The sequence below is a fragment of the Triticum dicoccoides genome, chromosome 7A (genome assembly GCF_002162155.2).
Source record: "Triticum dicoccoides isolate Atlit2015 ecotype Zavitan chromosome 7A, WEW_v2.0, whole genome shotgun sequence".
NCBI classification, from domain to species: Eukaryota; Viridiplantae; Streptophyta; class Magnoliopsida; order Poales; family Poaceae; genus Triticum; species Triticum dicoccoides.
Window position 1 is genome coordinate 616,440,953 of NC_041392.1, and position 16,850 is coordinate 616,457,802.

The 16,850-nt window shown below is 49.0% G+C and overlaps 2 protein-coding genes across 2 annotated transcripts; both read left to right on the forward strand.

Moving 5' to 3' along the window:
- Nucleotides 1–4,037: 4,037 nt before the first annotated feature.
- On the forward strand, nucleotides 4,038–5,704 carry LOC119328590 (dolichyl-diphosphooligosaccharide--protein glycosyltransferase 48 kDa subunit). The gene has a single exon (XM_037601576.1). It carries the CDS (start codon nucleotides 4,161–4,163, stop codon nucleotides 5,475–5,477), a length of 1,317 nt encoding a protein of 438 aa, XP_037457473.1. The 5' UTR covers nucleotides 4,038–4,160; the 3' UTR covers nucleotides 5,478–5,704.
- A 6,934-nt stretch (nucleotides 5,705–12,638) lies between these two features.
- Nucleotides 12,639–16,397, forward strand: LOC119328589 (probable bifunctional riboflavin biosynthesis protein RIBA 1, chloroplastic). Its single transcript, XM_037601575.1, has 7 exons — nucleotides 12,639–12,840; nucleotides 13,600–13,981; nucleotides 14,065–14,286; nucleotides 14,421–14,746; nucleotides 14,966–15,095; nucleotides 15,515–15,811; nucleotides 15,894–16,397. Exons 1-7 carry the CDS (start codon nucleotides 12,797–12,799, stop codon nucleotides 16,149–16,151), a joined length of 1,659 nt encoding a protein of 552 aa, XP_037457472.1. The 5' UTR covers nucleotides 12,639–12,796; the 3' UTR covers nucleotides 16,152–16,397.
- The last annotated feature ends 453 nt before the right edge of the window (nucleotides 16,398–16,850 follow it).

Here is a 16,850-nt window from a genome sequence, read left to right on the forward strand (position 1 = left end):
CCGAGGTACGCTGCCGACAACCACACGCTATGGACGATGTACTTCGAGCGCCGCCGCAGAGACCAAATCGCCTCCACCAACGACATCATCACCCGCGGCCGCCTCAATGCCGAAGGGTGGCGCGAGTGGTGGGGCGTTCTGGCCGCACCCTCGAGGTCGTTCTCGACCACATCGAGACCGGCAACATGCCGTGTCTCGAGTACCCACCGCGCCTGTCATTCTCTCACCGTCGTGGCAACTCCTAGACGCCGCGACGAATGGATGAGGCGGGGACCTCCTCATCGTCGGGCTCTGGCTCGCCGGCGCTCCGCCCCGTCAAGCCGGAGCCGGAGGAGACGCCGCTTCGGCGCCGCACCCGCAGCGGCGCCCTCGTCATCAACGAGCGCGGTCGCCCCTCCTTCCCGCGTTCCCTCCGCCTTGTCCGGCCGAAGCCCGAGCTGGGGCTGCTCCCCATGAAGCTAGAGCACGCGGAGATGGCCGCCGATGATGAGACCGCCCTCAAGTGGGCGAAGGCGGACTAGGTACGTGAGCAGGTGCTCCGCCAGCGACGAGCGTACGCGGAGCTCTAGGCCCGGCGCCGCGGACGCGAGGAGGGCGGCAGCGTCGTCCTCGACTGCGATGACGAGGACGAGCCCGAGCCGTCCAACCCCCCACGCGTCGGTGACCCTGGGTAGCGGTGCAGTAGGGACTATAGGGGAACATAGTAATTTCAAAAAAATCCTACGCACACGCAAGATCTATCATGGTGATGCATAGCAAAGAGAGGGGAAGAGTGTTGTCCATGTACCCTGATAGACCATAAGCGGAAGCGTTATGACAACGCGGTTGATGTAGTCGAACGTCTTCACGATCCGACCGATCCTAGCACCGAAGGTACGGCACCTCCGTGATCTGCACACGTTTAGCTCAGTGACGTCCGACGAACTCTAGATCTAGCTGAATGTCGAGGGAGATTTTCGTTAGCACGACGGCGTGATGACGGTGATGATGAAGCTACCGGAACAGGGTTTCGCCTAAGCACCACTACGATATGACCGAGGTGGATTATGGTGGAGGGGGGCACCGCACACGTCTAAGACAATTGTCAACTTGTGTGTCTATGGGGTGCCCCCCTCCCCTTTATATAAAGGAGTGGAGGAGGGGAGAGGGCCGACCCTCTATGGCACGCTCTGGAGGAGTCCTACTCCCACCGGGAGTAGGATTCCCGCCCTTCCCTAGTTGGACTAGGAGAGGAAGGAAGGGGGAGGAAGGAGGAAAGAAAGGGGGCCGGGCCCCACCCAATTCGGATTGGGCTTGGGGGCGCGCCCCCTCCTAGGCTTCCTTCTCCTCTCTCCCACTATGGCCCAATAAGGCCCATATACCTCCCGAGGGGGTTCCGGTAACCTCCCGGTACACCGGTAAATGCCCGAACTCACCTGGAACCATTCCGATATCCAAACATAGTCATCAAATATAGCGATCTTAATGTCTCGACCATTTCGAGACTCCTCGTTATGCCCGTGATCACATCCGGGACTCCAAACAACCTTCGGTACATCAAAACACATAAACTCATAATACCGATCGTCACTGAACGTTAAGCGTGCGGACCCTACGGGTTCGAGAACTATGTATACATGACTGAGACTCATCTCCGGTCAATAACCAATAGCGGAACCCGGATGCTCATATCGGTTCCTACATATTCTACGAAGATCTTTATCGGTCAAACCGCATAACAAGATACGTTGTTCCCTTTGTCATCGGTATGTTACTTGCCCGAGATTCGATCGTCGGTATCATTATACCTAGTTCAATCTCGTTACCGGCAAGTCTCTTTACTCGTTCCGTAATGCCACATCCCGTAACTAACTCATTTAGTCATGTTGCTTGCAAGGCTTATAGTGATGTTCATTACCGAGAGGGCCCAGAGATACCTCTTCGATACACGGAGTGACAAATCCTAATCTCGATCTATGCCAACTTAACAAACACCATCCAAGACACCTGCAGAGCATCTTTATAGTCACCCAGTTATGTTGTGACGTTTGATAGCACACTAAGTGCTCCTCGGTATTCGGAAGTTGCATAATCTCATAGTCATAGGAACATGTATAAGTTATGGAGAAAGCAATAGCAGTAAACTAAACTATCATCGTGCTAAGCTAATGGATGAAGTCAATCATATCATTCTCTAATGATGTGATCCCATTTATCAAATGACAACTCTTTGTCCATGGCTAGGAAACTTAACCATCTTTGATCAACGAGCTAGTCAAGTAGAGGTATACTAGTGACACTCTATTTGTCTATGTATTCACACATGTACTAAGTTTCTGATTAATACAATTCTAGCATGAATAATAAACATTTATCATGATATAAGGAAATATAAATAACAACTTTATTATTGCCTCTAGGGCATATTTCCTTTAGGGACGACGCCGGCTCCAGCGGGGCGCAGGGTGGCGGCGACGACGACTACACCCTGTTCTACAGGCTCCTAGGCATGTAGAAGGCGGGGTGGCGGCCGCGGCGTAGCAGGGCTAGGGGTAGTTCTAGGCGTAGTTTGCCTGTTTTCTCTGTTTTTGTACAAATCTCAATGAAAATCGTCGAGTTTGTGCCAGATTCATATCATATCCCCGAGTTTGCGCGATTTTGAGGGACGCATTGGGTCGACATGGGGGCGACGACTGGGAACGCAATCGCCCCCATGCCGAAAGCTAATGCCGGTTTGGCCCCAGACGTCTAAGAGCATCTCCAATAGATGGTCCAAATTTTGACGGTCCAAAACCGGAGATGTAAAATTTGGACCGCCAAAAAGTGCATTTTGGAGCTCCGAAAAAAGGCCAACTCCAACAGATGGTCCAAATTCATGGTCCAAAAGAGCAACTCCAATAGATGAAAAAACAGGTGATGATGCAAAGAAGTTGCGCATCAATCCGTTCTCTCCGAATGAACGCACGCCCATAAACGGAACCACCGTGCTTCGGTTTCTTCCTCTTATGCATGGCCACTAGCATAGCAATCTCCTCTTCTTCATGCAAATCAAATTCCTCGTTTGACGATGAATCATCCATGAAAGAGGAGTCAACCGAGCTCATCTACAATGCACACAACCACCGTCAAACATACTATCCAATCCTAAGTTAAATCATCAAGTTTCGTCATTTTTTTACCTTGGGGAATTCCGTCGAACACCTTCTGCGCGCGGTGGAAGAAGATGGCTGCCGGTTGGATTGGCTGCTGCTGATGGCTGCAGACGGCTGCGGTTGGCTCCGGACAGTGGTGGTGATAAGAAATGAGCTTGGAGGCCGGCCAAGAGGAGCTCGGCGGGCGGCGAAGAATAATTCGGCAGCCGGACGGAGGGCTTGGTGCGGTGGTCATGCGGCCGGCGCAACGGCCGTGGACAGGCTCACGACCGATGGGGAGGAGGTCGGCGGCAGCCTAAGACCCGGCGAAGGCCTACCGCGGCAGCCGGACTGCCGAAGGCGCCGAATCCCGCGTCGGCTGCCTCCCGATTCGGCGGCGTCCGGGCGGCTGCGAGCCGGCTACCGGCAAGGGAGGCGACGGGGGCGACGGCGGCGGAGGGCGGCGATGGGGATGCGGGGTGGTGGCGGCGCCGGCGACGAGGTTTTGGGCGGTCGCGGCGGCGGATTCCGGCCGACTGGTCTTCGGGCGGGCGGACGGGGCGCGGGCGGGAAAGGAAAGGAAGTGGCGCTTGGGCGTTCACGGGCGGCGGCTGGTTGACCAGATGCACCTCATGATGTAAATTTGCACCGCGAGGTGTTGTATTTTACATCACAAGAAGGCCGCGGTCCAACTTTTTTACATATGAACCGTCTATTGGAGCAGCGTTTATTATCCATATGATCTAAACGTTAGATATTTTTACATTTAGACCATCTCTGGGAGATGCTTTAAGCCACTGTAATCGGAAGACGGCGGAAAAATCGTCAATCAAACGCCTCGTAAGTGTCTCGTGTGTATGACTGCCACTGCCAGATGGGACCCGTGGTGTGTGAGTTGTTGGGCGAAGCTTTTCTTCATGCTCTCGGCCTCCTTATCCTGCCTCCCCCTTCTCCTCTCCAACTGCTAGATCTAGAGTAGCCCCGTTAAAGCCCAAACAAAAACCCCGCTGCGAGATCTGCGCATCTCGCTACACCACCACCACGACGGCCATGGCGGCGCCGCGCGTCCTCCTCCTCCTCGCCGCCGCGGCCCTCCTCGCCGTCGCCTCCCTCGGGGACGCTTCGGGCGAGGGCCCCCGCGGGCGCAAGCTGCTGGTGCTCGTCGACGATCTGGCCGTCCGCTCATCCCACTCGGCCTTCTTCGGCTCGCTCCAGGCCCGCGGGCTAGATCTGGAGTTCCGCCTCGCCGACGACCCCAAGCTCTCGCTCCACCGCTACGGTCAGTACCTCTACGACGGCCTCGTGCTCTTCGCCCCATCGACCCCGCGCTTCGGCGGATCGGTGGACCAGAATGCTGTTCTGGAGTTTATCGATGCCGGGCATGATATGATTCTGGCAGCAGATCATTCGGCTTCAGATCTGATCCGCGGCATCGCGACGGAGTGTGGGGTTGACTTTGATGAGGACCCGGAAGCAATGGTTATTGACCACATCAATTATGCCTCCAGTGAGGTTGAAGGTGACCACACCTTGATTGCTGGCGATGACCTGATTCAGTCAGATGTGATATTGGGGTCCAAAAAGATTGAGGCTCCTGTGCTGTTTCGAGGGATTGGGCATGCGGCCAATCCATCCAACAGCTTGGTTTTAAAGGTTCTATCTGCCTCGCCATCAGCGTATTCAGCAAACCCGGAGGCTAAGTTGGCATCTGTTCCATCTCTCACTGGGTCGGCCATATCGCTGGTTTCTGTTATGCAGGCTAGGAATAATGCTCGTGTGTTGATATCTGGATCACTGGATTTGTTTAGCAACAGGTTCCTAAAGTCTGGTGTGCAGAAGGCTGGCAGCAAAATGAGCCATGACAAAGCTGGAAATGAACAATTTGTGACAGAGACGAGCAAATGGGTCTTCCATGAGAGGGGTCATCTGAAGGCAGTGAATGTCAAGCACCATAAGGTTGGGGAGACAAATGAGCCTAGCATGTACCGCATCAATGATGACTTGGAATACTCAGTTGAAATATATGAATGGTCTGGTACAAGCTGGAAGCCATATGTTGCTGATGATGTTCAGATTCAGTTTTTCATGATGAGCCCTTATGTTCTGAAAAATATGTCAACTGACAAAACTGCTGTATATTCAGCATCCTTCAAAGTTCCAGATGTTTATGGAGTTTTCCAGTTCAAGGTTGAGTACCAAAGGCTTGGATACACTGGCCTCTCTCTTGCAAAGCAGATTCCAGTGCGTCCATACAGGCATGACGAGTATGAGAGGTTCATAACTTCAGCGTTTCCGTACTATGCTGCCTCATTTTCAACAATGGGAGCCTTCTTCATATTCTCGGTTGCGTACCTGTATCACAAATAGATAGCTCATCGAGTAGTGGAAGTAAATCAAGGTGGCGATGGAATTGTGATGTCACAAGCCTGGTGATCTTAGGTGCAATTTTATGGAACCATATTTTTGTAGCGCCAATCTGTAGTACCTTTATTTTTAAGAAATGGGCTTCTCCCTGCCCCCAACCTTTATTAACATTTTTGCTAATTTTCAGTTGACTGATTTTGATTTGGCTTTAAGCCAAATTTGTGGCCGTCTGATTTCAGCACGGACCTCAGCATGCTGTGTGCCTGCCATCCTCGTGCGTGTGTGATGGCTTTTATTGGGTTCCGGGTTTGGTCTTCCCACCTGTTTTGGACCCGTGACCGCCACACGAGTAGATCTTCTGAATTTTTTATTGGATCAGGAAGCATATAGGTTCAGAGATAACTTTACTCAGAAACAAATTATTGGTTGTTCTGATGTATGTTCAGTAGCTCAATTTTGTTTTCATCTGCTACGCTTAGTCATTGTTAGTCCTAGTCTGTTTCTAATTAGTGATGCGAAAATAGCTATATCAGGATCGAGGTCTGCAGCAGCAATTGTTTTGCTGGTTTCTGGGGAAGTTCTGGCGATTCAGTTCAGTCCTGAGGCCACAGTTTTTGTCTTTGTTGTCTATACTTAATCTCCATCAGTTAAGGCCTGGTGTTCGACGATTTTTCGTCAAATCGGGGCCTGGCTTGTGGTGTTTTCCCGGCTCATTTCAGTGGGGGTCCAGAGCCATTTTGTTTGGCACTAAGTTTGCACGGCTGTTGTACAAGAAGAGCAGTTGCCACTGTAAAATGTATCATCTAGCTGCTGTCGTCCCCATGTCATTGAGATGCAAAATTTGCAACTGTCCTAACTGAGCTGGCTTGCTGCTGCAGATTTTCCTATGTTTCATTGTTCAGAATTTGCTTTCCGTTCCTCAACAATATCAATTTATCATAGTAGGCATTCATATTTCATTTTGCTCTTCGATCCCTTCGAAGCCATCTGGAGCAGTCTCCCCATGAGCGCTCCAGCCTTATGGGTGCAGACTCACCTCAGGGCAGAGCGCTCCGGGTGCAGGCTCAGTTACTCATGTTTGTGCAGCTCCTTATCATGCCTACACCATCTTTGTTTGTATATACTCATGTCATCTTGTTCCTGCCTGTGGTGTGTATACATTTCTGTCAAGTCATCAGTCATCAGTGTTCCTGCCTGTAGACGAGGGATTTAGATCTTTTTCTAGACAAGGGATTTTAGCTATAATGTGCAGTTAGATTATTCTCTAGTTTAATCTTCTCTGTCTTTCTTAGTATTCATTGAGCAAGAAAAAATTCATCAGTTTTGTTCCTGCTTCAGAATTCATGCTTTAGTATATGACCTTATTCTGTTCAGTTTTTTCTTCAGTATGCATTGGTCATTCCTCCCCTGGGTGTTCGTTTATAATTCTATCTGTAAATTTAACTACTCTTTGGTTCTTTTGATCATTATTTTCTTGTTAGATAACTAATCTTTAGTGTTGCACCCCCTTCAGTTCTCGTATAAGTCACCATTTTCTCTCTTCTTTGCTGCATGTATACACATCATGTTCATGCTTAGTTTCGGAAAGGGAATACTAGCTTTACCGTGCTCTTCTCTTCTGTGTTTTACATATTCATTAGTTCAGTGATTACTATTTTTCAGGTTAGCCATCCGCTGTGTAATGCTTAGCTGTATGTAGCTCTAGTCGTAGAATATTTTTTTGGTCGGTTCATTAGAATATTTCATCAGTCCTAGAATGCCCAGTCGTAGAATTCTCAGTTGTAGAATGCTCAGTTGCGATATACGAATGGTCTGGAACAAAGCTGGAAGCCATATGTTGCGGATGATGTTCAGATTCAGTTTTAAGTACATGATGAGCCCTTATGTTCTGAAAATATGTCAACTGGCAAAACGTCTGTATCACCCTTCAAAGTTCCGGATGTTTATGGAGTTTTAAGTTGAGTACCAAAGGTTTGGATACACTGGCCTCAGAGCATTTCAAAGTTCCGGATGTTTATGGAGTTTTAAGTTGAGTACCAAAGGTTTGGATACACTGGCCTCAGAGCATCTCCAGCCGCGCCTCCAACAGACCCTCCCCAGGTGTTTTTGTCGCGTCGGTGCCGGAAAAACGGCCCAGTCGCCCGTTTTTCGCCGGCTTGGGCCGAAACTGGTGCCGGCGGACCTAGGTAGAACCCGACGCCCTGGAGGGCACCTGGGGCGCCGGCACAAGCGAAAAGGACGCGTGGGTCCGCCCTGTCGGCGAGTCCCGCGCCTATTCCCGCCGTTTCTTCCTGCTTTTCCCCCATTTTTCTCCCATTTTCTCCTTTCCTCCCGCCAATCTCCCTCCCGCTTGCCTCCCAGTTGGCCGCCATGCCACCGAAGAAGTACGTCGTCCCCCGCGCGGCGGCAACCACGACCGCCTCCGTCGCCCAGAGGAAGCCGAGGGCGCCGCTGTCGAAGCCAGCGGGCATGCCGAACGCCGAGTGGAGGGCGGAAATTCAGCGACGGGAGGCTGTCACCGCCGACCGACGGAACAGGGACATCGCCAAGAAGTCCCGTGACAACGCGGCGTGCGTGGCTGCGGCTGCCGCTTCGGCGGACCAATCCGAGGCCGAGGCGACTCGCGCGGGGATAATGAATCCACCCGGCAGCCACGCCCAGTACACTCCCTGGGGCCAGCAAAGCTTCGGCTCTCCGTCGCCACAGCCATGGGGATCGCCCTCGCCGAGCTACACCGACGGGGACGCGCACGGCAGGTTCAATCCAAACGTCACCTTCCCCCATGGACACCCGGTCCAGCGCACGCCCTCGTCGGTGACCTTCACCGGCGTGCAGTACCCTTCATACAACTACTCGCCGCCCGCCTACGCGTCTTCCCCGACGCCCCATTTCCGTCGTTGCGCGCTGCCCTTCTCGCACCTCGGCGACACCGACGAGACCGAGGGCGACATGGACGACATCATTGCCGCAGGTTCGGCCGCGGCCGCCGCGTCTCCCGGGTTCGACACCCCCGACGAGACGATGGATCTCAGCGGCGGCATGGACGGCGAGCTCGGCTACGTCTACGGCGAGGAGGAGCAGGAGGAGCAGGAGCAGGAGGAGGAGGATGAGGAGGTGGAGGAGGAGCTGGCGACTGTTCCGGCGAAGATGCGCAAGAAGACGCGGGCGGCCAGGTCAGGCGAGCCGCGCATCAAGTGGGCGTCCAAGGAGGAGGAATGCCTCGCCGAAGCATGGGAAGTCGTCTGCCTTGACCCGACCACCGGCACGAACCAGAGCATCGAGACGTATTGGGAGCGCATTAAGGCCGAGTTCGACGACCCCTACTTCAAAGGCGATGGCGAACCATTGGGGCGTATCCAGGGGCGTGCAACAAATGGCATGCGGTCGTCGAGGAGGTCGCGGCTCGCCCGGAGAGCGGCGCCAGCGTTGAGGATCAGGTATGCCACGCCGGTCTCCCGCCTCTCTTTGCCGTGTACGCCCGCCAACTGTTTGTTCCTCCGCGCAGTTGCTGCGCATGTTCGCCCTGTACCGGCGGAGCAACAGCGACGCCGAATTCAAGTACCTCCACGTTTACAAGCGCATTGACAAGTGCGAGAAGTGGGCGGAAGTCCCGCGCACCCTCGACAAGGCCAAGGAGACCTACAAGCCGGACGCGCCGACTCCTGGCGCATCGGAAGGGCGGCCGGACGGCAACAAAGGTGCCAAGAAGGGGAAACACGCCGACGCGGCCACCGCTCGAGTGCACGAGTCCATCGAGCACTGCCTCGCCGACGCGCAGGCCCGGGCCGTCCTTCGTGAAGAGAAGACTAACACGCGGTGGTCGGCGTTGATGTCGAGCAGCGCCGTCAAGCTCGACCTGCTCCGGACCAACGTCGCCGCGAAGAAGAGAAACACCGACCTGGCTTTCCTGCTGGGCGGGGCGGACATGCTCCAGAGCACCGACGAGGCGGTCAAGGCGTGGTACTTGGTGGAGCACGACCTCATCCTGAATCAGCTTCCCTCGACAACGCCGCCGCCGCTGCCGCCGCCGCCGCCGCCGCCGCCAAGCCCGCGTGATGACGCCTCCACGACGCCCAGTAGCACCGAAGCCGCGCCGACACCGCCCAGCGCAGAAGCAGCTCCGACACCGCCAAGCCCGCGCACGCCAACTCCGCCGACGCCTGGGGTAGAGCCCGCCGAGTGATGCGTTGTGCACGTGAACTCCTGCCGCCCTATTTTTTGTACGCCTGACTATACCCGATCGCCGAACTGTGACTTGCGATCGCCGAACTTATGGCGTCTTTTGTGAGCGGGAACGACAAGTTCGAATTTTTCGCGTCCTGAGGGCGGCGCCTAGGGACGTGACTGGGAGCTAGGTCGCCCCTAGGGACCGAACTAGCGCTGGTTCGCTTCTAGACCGCTCTTTTTTAGCGCCCTGGGGGGCCGAACGGCTGCAGATGCTATCAGGTTCATACCTTCCGCATATATCCATACTATGCTGCCTCATTTTCAACATTTGGGAGCCTTCTTCATGTTCTCAGTAAATGAGTAAATTGCTAAAAACTACCAGAGCCGAACAGAAAACTATCACTTTACGTAACCCTAACACAAAACGATCATTCTTGTGGTAATATATCGCAGATACCTACCGATCCTCTATAACACTAAGCTTCCTTAATTTTAAAGGGCTCACAATTAATTGAGGGCTCCAATTAAAATTGGGTCACCCAATTTTGACCGGCTCAACAATTTCTCAAAGCTCTCTCATTCAATTTTTTATTATTATACACTATATGCTTCTTAATTTTTAAGGCCTCATAATTAATTGAGTTCATTATTATACACTATTATACTCAATTTTGACCGAGTCAACAATTGCTCAAGGAGCTTTCTCATTCAATTATTGTAAGTCACTATTGTTCCCTAATTTTGAAGCTCTTCAATTCGATTGGGGTATTCAATTATGGAGCCAATCATTTTCAAATTAATCGACGGCAACCGACCTATTAAAACATACCAATGCTGCGCACTCTCCCATCACCTAGGAAAAAGAAGCATCACCATGTGATACTATAGCGTCCATATAGTACATGTAACCATTGACGTAGAAATTCTCCCATATAAATATGAGTTTCTTAGTGGATAACACATAATCACATCGAGAAAGCCCATCAAATCATCAAACTGTATATAAAAATAAAACAGTCTATTATTTTTGAAAAAATAAAATCCTTTAATTTTGACCAAGTTTAGAGCCAAAAATGTCAACACAATATTAAACAAAAAAAATATGAAAATTCATTTCATGACGAATCTAATTATACCGATTTGGTATTATGGGTTTTGATATATTTCTCTACAAATTTGATCAAGCTTAAAAAGGTTTGACTTTTTTAAAATGTAATACATCTTATATTTTGAAATAGAATAAGTAATGTTTTTAAAAAACCCAACAATACCAACGATGCAGCAAAGCGCGCCCAACCCTTCTAGTTTTGGTTAGTTGCTAGTTTGGCCATTTTAAACAAGATTATGACAAGGCGGACCCACATGTCAAGACTGACATGGGTCAATAGTCAACGTCGTTAGATTGATGGGTACGTTTGGCGTTATGACATGTAGGACCCACATGTGAGTATGCAGGGTGGTGGCATGGGCCAGCAGGGTGCTTGACGGCCATGGCCGCGCAACGATGTTGGGCGTGCTTCGGGCGCAGCTGGTCAAGGAGGCGGCGAAAAGAGGAGGAGAAGAAGGATAAAAGAGGCGGAGTGTTGGTGGGTGCTCGTCAGCGGGCAGCTGGCGCCTTGGCTGGGTCGAGCTGGTGGCACATGCGCGGGCTGGTTCCAGTGGCGGCACATGACGTAACTAAGGGGATGCCATGGACGGGATAATAAGAGGAATTTTAGGGGAATAAATGGAATTTTTTATTTAGACCGGCACATGGGTCCCACATATCATAATGCCCAAGGTGTTGGTCAATCTAACGGCGTCAACTATCGTGCCATGTTAACCCTAACATGTGGGCCTGCCACATCATAATCCTGTTTAAAACGGCCAAACCGACAACTAACCGAAATTGATAGGTATTTGTGATGTATTACCACGAGAGTATATTTTTTTGTTAGGGTTATGTAAGAACGATGCTACACACACGATAAAAATTTGGACATTTTCTGCATGATGCAGCACATCCAGCTATTTATGCGTAGGGCAAAATTGAGAATCACTATTCAATCCTCTTATTGTCCACCTAGTAGTTTCGGTCATGTAAAGTGGTAGTGCCGCAACAATCCTTTCGCAAAACAAAGGTCTGCTCATCTGGAAGAGACGTTGACAAAAATTCTCAAGATATGTTGGGGCCTGTTTGAAGTAGTCCTTATAGAAAAGTCGTGTGTCAGCGACCTTATCTCGAGGGAACAACTCTCTACTCCTTTATTGAATCCTTTTCTAAACATGCTCCACCTCCTTACTGATTCTCCATTTTTTGATGAACGCTCATCATCAACATCATTTCAGCATCTTCGTTGTTCGAAACTAACAAATCAACAAACTCTTTATATATGAATTCACCAAGCCTCTTGTTCTCAAAGTCATCATCCGATGAATCCATCGTTTTGCCTAAAATGAGCAAAAGAATCTAGAAAAAACACTCGAACATTTCATCGAACACATAGAGGACGAGATGTATGTCCGGAGCAGTAGGATGTATCGGAGCGGCATCCAATGGCGGCGACCATATCCGGGTTGAGAAGGACAGTCGGGAGGGGTTTGGGGCCGGTGGCGGCGGCGATGTGGGTTATGGAAGACGGTGGAGCCAGGGAAAGGGGTGACACGAACGTGAAAAAAGATATGAGAGGAAGATGGCAGGTAGGAATAGGTTGTGGATGATTTAGAAAGAACTGAGATCCGTGTGACTGATCGGACTGTTGGCTTTTGAGGCAGCGGGGTCCGGTTGCAGATGCTCTCAGGCCTTGTACAATAAGATGTGCTTAGAAAAATAAATCAGACTTTCCTTAAGCACCGGTGCTTATTTATACATGGTAGATGCTTAATTAAGCGTCTCTTTTATAGAAATAGGTATCGATACTTCAAAAAAACCCGGTTTATTTTTTTAAGCACTCTCCAAACACCTCCCATTGTACAAGGCCTTACAAGCCACAACTTTTCCCCACCCGGGCGCCGCCGCCACGCCAGCTGCGCGCGCTGCGCTATCCTACCGACCACCTTCTGGACGTCTCTCTCCGTCTTCCGCGCCTCCACCCCACGCGGTTCATTCGCAACCCGCGGCGGCTCCTCTCCTCGCTTTCCGTCCTACCCCAGGACGGAGGGGTCTCGCCGGCGACATGGCTCCCTCAATCGCGCCGCCTTCTTCTCCTTCGTGCCTCCGGTGAGTTATTACATTTTCCCGGCCGTGAGCATGTATTTTGCCCAGTCGGTCAGTGGATTTACAGTCGAAATCACTTGGGAAAATGTTTCGACAAGTAGAAGAGATCGATTGGGGCTCTCCCCGTAGCCATCTCTGAGCACCAAACCCTAGGATTTTTGTAGTGGTCTGTTTGGGCTAAGCTTCGGACTAGAGGAGGCTCGGTACCCAATTTTGGCCCAAGGTCTATTTGGTTCGAGTAATATAGCCATGATGTAGTTATATAGGCATGGTTGGGTTGGTATAATGGTTCTACTATTTTTTAGGTTCAGGAGATATGATTTTTTACTTTGGAGAAATATAGGAGATGTGGATTGTGCTTCATCTTCGTTGTTTTTTGGGGAAACCTGACGGCAGAACTGCCTATTCATATCGAAGAAACAGTTGCTCGGTTTATGAGGGATAGCTGCACAAAAACAAAATACAAAGGGCATGGAGTCACTCACCGAACTCATTATTAGCTTTGTGCGTAAAGTTTGATGTTGAAGATTTCTACTCACCCACATTTCCTTGTTTATTTCTTACCATGCTCCTTGTATACAGTAGGCATGAAATTTGTTAAGTATCTTCCATCAAAATTTTGTTCATATGGTGCTACAACCTACAAGGCATTATGCTACACAACAGGACACAAGATTATCGATATGACATTATCGACAATAATTCAGATCATAGCATTTTACTTCATAATTCTAACATCTTATCTTAAATTGGTTTATGCAGTGGGAAACTCTTTACACGGTTCACTGGTACCAACAGTCAGCCCATCAATTCTGTCTTGCGCTGCGATATTTCAGTTTCACCAACTTTGGCATCAAACAGCTTAAGGAGAACCAGTTCGCTTCACTTGGCAAATAATAATCGAATCAAAAGCTTTCATGTATGTCATGCTGGGGTTGATCCTTCAGAACGTATTGTTATAAATGGTCAGGCCAGTCCATCTAAAACTGTTCAAGCTGATGCTGCTGCATTGGGGACCATAGCTGCTGACATGGCTCCTGTCGTCGATGGGTTTTCAGCTGATGATGATGAACTTGACCTAGATTTGCCTACAGAGGGTTTCTCATCTATACCTGAAGCTATTGAAGATATTCGCCAAGGAAAAGTATGTCATGTTACCAAAGTTATGTTTTCTGTTTATTTATTTTGCATCATTTGCTCTGTAATCCTAACTGATTCATTTTGCAGTATGTGATTGTTGTGGATGATGAAGACAGGGAGAACGAAGGAGATCTTATAATGGCAGCATCCACGGTAACACCAGAGGCTATGGCTTTCATAGTGAGGCATGGCACTGGGATTGTATGTGTCAGCATGAAGGAAGATGACCTGGAAAGACTACAACTTCCTCTTATGGTAGTGGCAAAGGAAAATGAAGAGAAGCTGCGGACAGCCTTTACTGTTTCAGTGGTATGATGTCCGATTTTCTAGTCAGAATTCTGGTCTATGAGCATATTGTATTTTCTCCTTTTTCATATGGGCATATTTTACTTTCTCCTCTTGCCTGTTTCTCCAACTGACTCTGCTTAAAAAATGTATTTTAGGACGCTAAAGAGGGCACAACAACAGGGGTTTCAGCCAAGGATCGGGCAAACACAGTTCTAGCACTTGCATCTCCTTATTCTAAGCCTGAGGACTTCAACCGTCCTGGACATATCTTTCCTCTTAAATATAGAGAAGGTGGTGTCCTCAAAAGGGCTGGGCATACTGAAGCATCAGTAGACCTTGCCATGTTGGCTGGGTTACCTCCTGCTGCAGTTCTTTGTGAAATTGTTGACGATGATGATGGTTCCATGGCTTTGTTGCCAAAGCTGAAAGAATTTGCAGAGAGGGAGAACCTGAAGATAGTCTCAATTGCAGACTTGATTAGGTTTGTTATTTGCTAATATACCCAAGTGTCAGTTCGTTCATACAAGTTAAGAATTTAATTATGATGCACTGAGCGGTAATAGTTTCATGCCGGATGGCAACTAGAGAACAATTACGAATATGAAAGCTACAGTTTGATGAATTCTTACTTGAATGCATACTTTTGTGTAATATTTTACTGGACCATCAATTGCTTATAAGAAATTATTTGCATATACAGATATAGGAGAAAGAGAGACAGACTGGTAGAACGTCTTTGTGTCACACCATTACAATTACAGTGGGGGTCATTTGAATCCTATTGCTACCGATCTCTTATTGATGGGATGGAGCACATTGCAATGATCAAGGTAAGCATCCCTGAGCAAATATAGGTAGTCACTTGCAAGTTTGCAGTTGGACTCAACAATGGGATATTTTTTGTTCTAGTACATACATCTGTAATAAAATTCTTGAACAAAACTAAATGCAGCAAGACATTTTTTTTGCCATTTACATCCATCAGTCTGGCCAAAAAACCTCAACCAGTTGTACAGCCTATACTGCAAGATCATGGTGAAGCAGCAATGTATTGTGGGAATGAAACCTTCTTAAATAATGAATGCTGCTAAGTCTTTCTTTTCATCTAGGCTTATTTTTTGAAGAAACCACGAAAGCACAGGAGCTCTGCATTTCACAGTAGAAGTAGAATTCCCCAGTTAGTTAGGGAAAACCAGGCAAAAACCATTTATATGCAGGGCAATAATAAATTGTTTTCCTTTATATGCAGGGTGATGTTGGGGATGGCCAGGATATTCTAGTGAGAGTCCATTCAGAGTGCCTAACTGGAGATATATTTGGATCGGCGAGGTGTGATTGTGGGGGCCAACTTGCCCTGGCGATGACCATGATCGAGAAGGCTGGTCGGGGTGTAGTGGTTTACCTACGTGGCCACGAAGGCAGGGGCATTGGGCTGGGTCACAAGCTCCGGGCATACAATTTACAGGATGCTGGACGGGATACTGTTGAGGCTAATGAGGATCTTGGGTTGCCTGCCGACTCCCGGGAGTACGGTATAGGCGCGCAGGTAAAGACCATTCCACTGGAATTGGCTTGTATTACAACTCCTGAGCTATCCACCTTTGCTGATATCTATTTCCGCTATGCAGATACTACGTGATCTTGGCGTCCGAACCATGAGGCTGATGACTAACAACCCGGCGAAGTACACTGGACTCAAGGGCTACGGTTTAAGTGTCCTGGGAAGAGTGCCGCTGTTGACACCAATAACTAATGAGAATCGGCGTTACATGGAAACAAAGAGGTTGAAGATGGGGCACATCTACGAAGACCCTCCTAATGGGCATACAAGTGGCATGAGTGACGAGGAGCAATATCAGGAGGATAGTGGCAGCGAACAAGATTAGACCCTAGAGCCTTAATAAATGTCTTCATGTTTCTCCCGGCAATAAAAACAAAACCCTCAAATTTGTTATGAGCACTTCTTTCTCCAATTTTGATTATACATATGTAGTTACTATTTGTAGATGATGTATATTAGTCTGGTCTGAGCATGTGCCATGTGCAAAAATATATTCTCATGTACTCCCTCCACCTTGGTTTGTAAGGTTTGCACGCATTTCAGTAAAAACTTTGATCCTTTTCAATAAGAAGCTTTGATCATTAATTTGGTCAGTGTCCTGCACCTCTTTGAATTGTTTTTTTTTATCAAAGTGTACTTAAATGAGTTTGTGAGCCAGAGTGTTGAGCTGGTAATTTGAATTGGTTAAAGTTGTGTCCAAGGACACAATCTTGTACTCTCTTTTTTGTGCATACCTGAGCTCAGTTTCATCTGTGAAAAGTGAGTGATATGAGGGCACAGACGGCACCTCCTGTTAAATCTCAAGGCATGTCATGCCAAAACTAGTTGGGTGTCAAATTTAACCATGCTTTGCCAAAATTTGACCCTTGCTACTACGTCTACTCATGCAATAGAGATGAGCAATCCACTATTGAAAGAAATGTCACATTCATGGGAGATTATACTCCCTCCGGTCCTTTTTACTCCGCGTATTAGATTTCTGTCAAGTCAAACTTTACAAAGTTTGACTACATTTATATTTAAA

What these genes read in the sequence shown, in the direction of transcription:
- LOC119328590 (XM_037601576.1), top strand. Translation starts at nt 4,161, where the DNA reads ATGGCGGCGCCGCGCGTCCTCCTCCTCCTCGCCGCCGCGGCCCTCCTC.
- LOC119328589 (XM_037601575.1), top strand. Translation starts at nt 12,797, where the DNA reads ATGGCTCCCTCAATCGCGCCGCCTTCTTCTCCTTCGTGCCTCCG. An exon ending in CAGCCTTTACTGTTTCAGTG is followed by an intron (nt 14,287 to 14,420) that starts GTATGATGTCCG and finishes AATGTATTTTAG; the next exon opens with GACGCTAAAGAGGGCACAAC. An exon ending in AGCACATTGCAATGATCAAG is followed by an intron (nt 15,096 to 15,514) that starts GTAAGCATCCCT and finishes CTTTATATGCAG; the next exon opens with GGTGATGTTGGGGATGGCCA.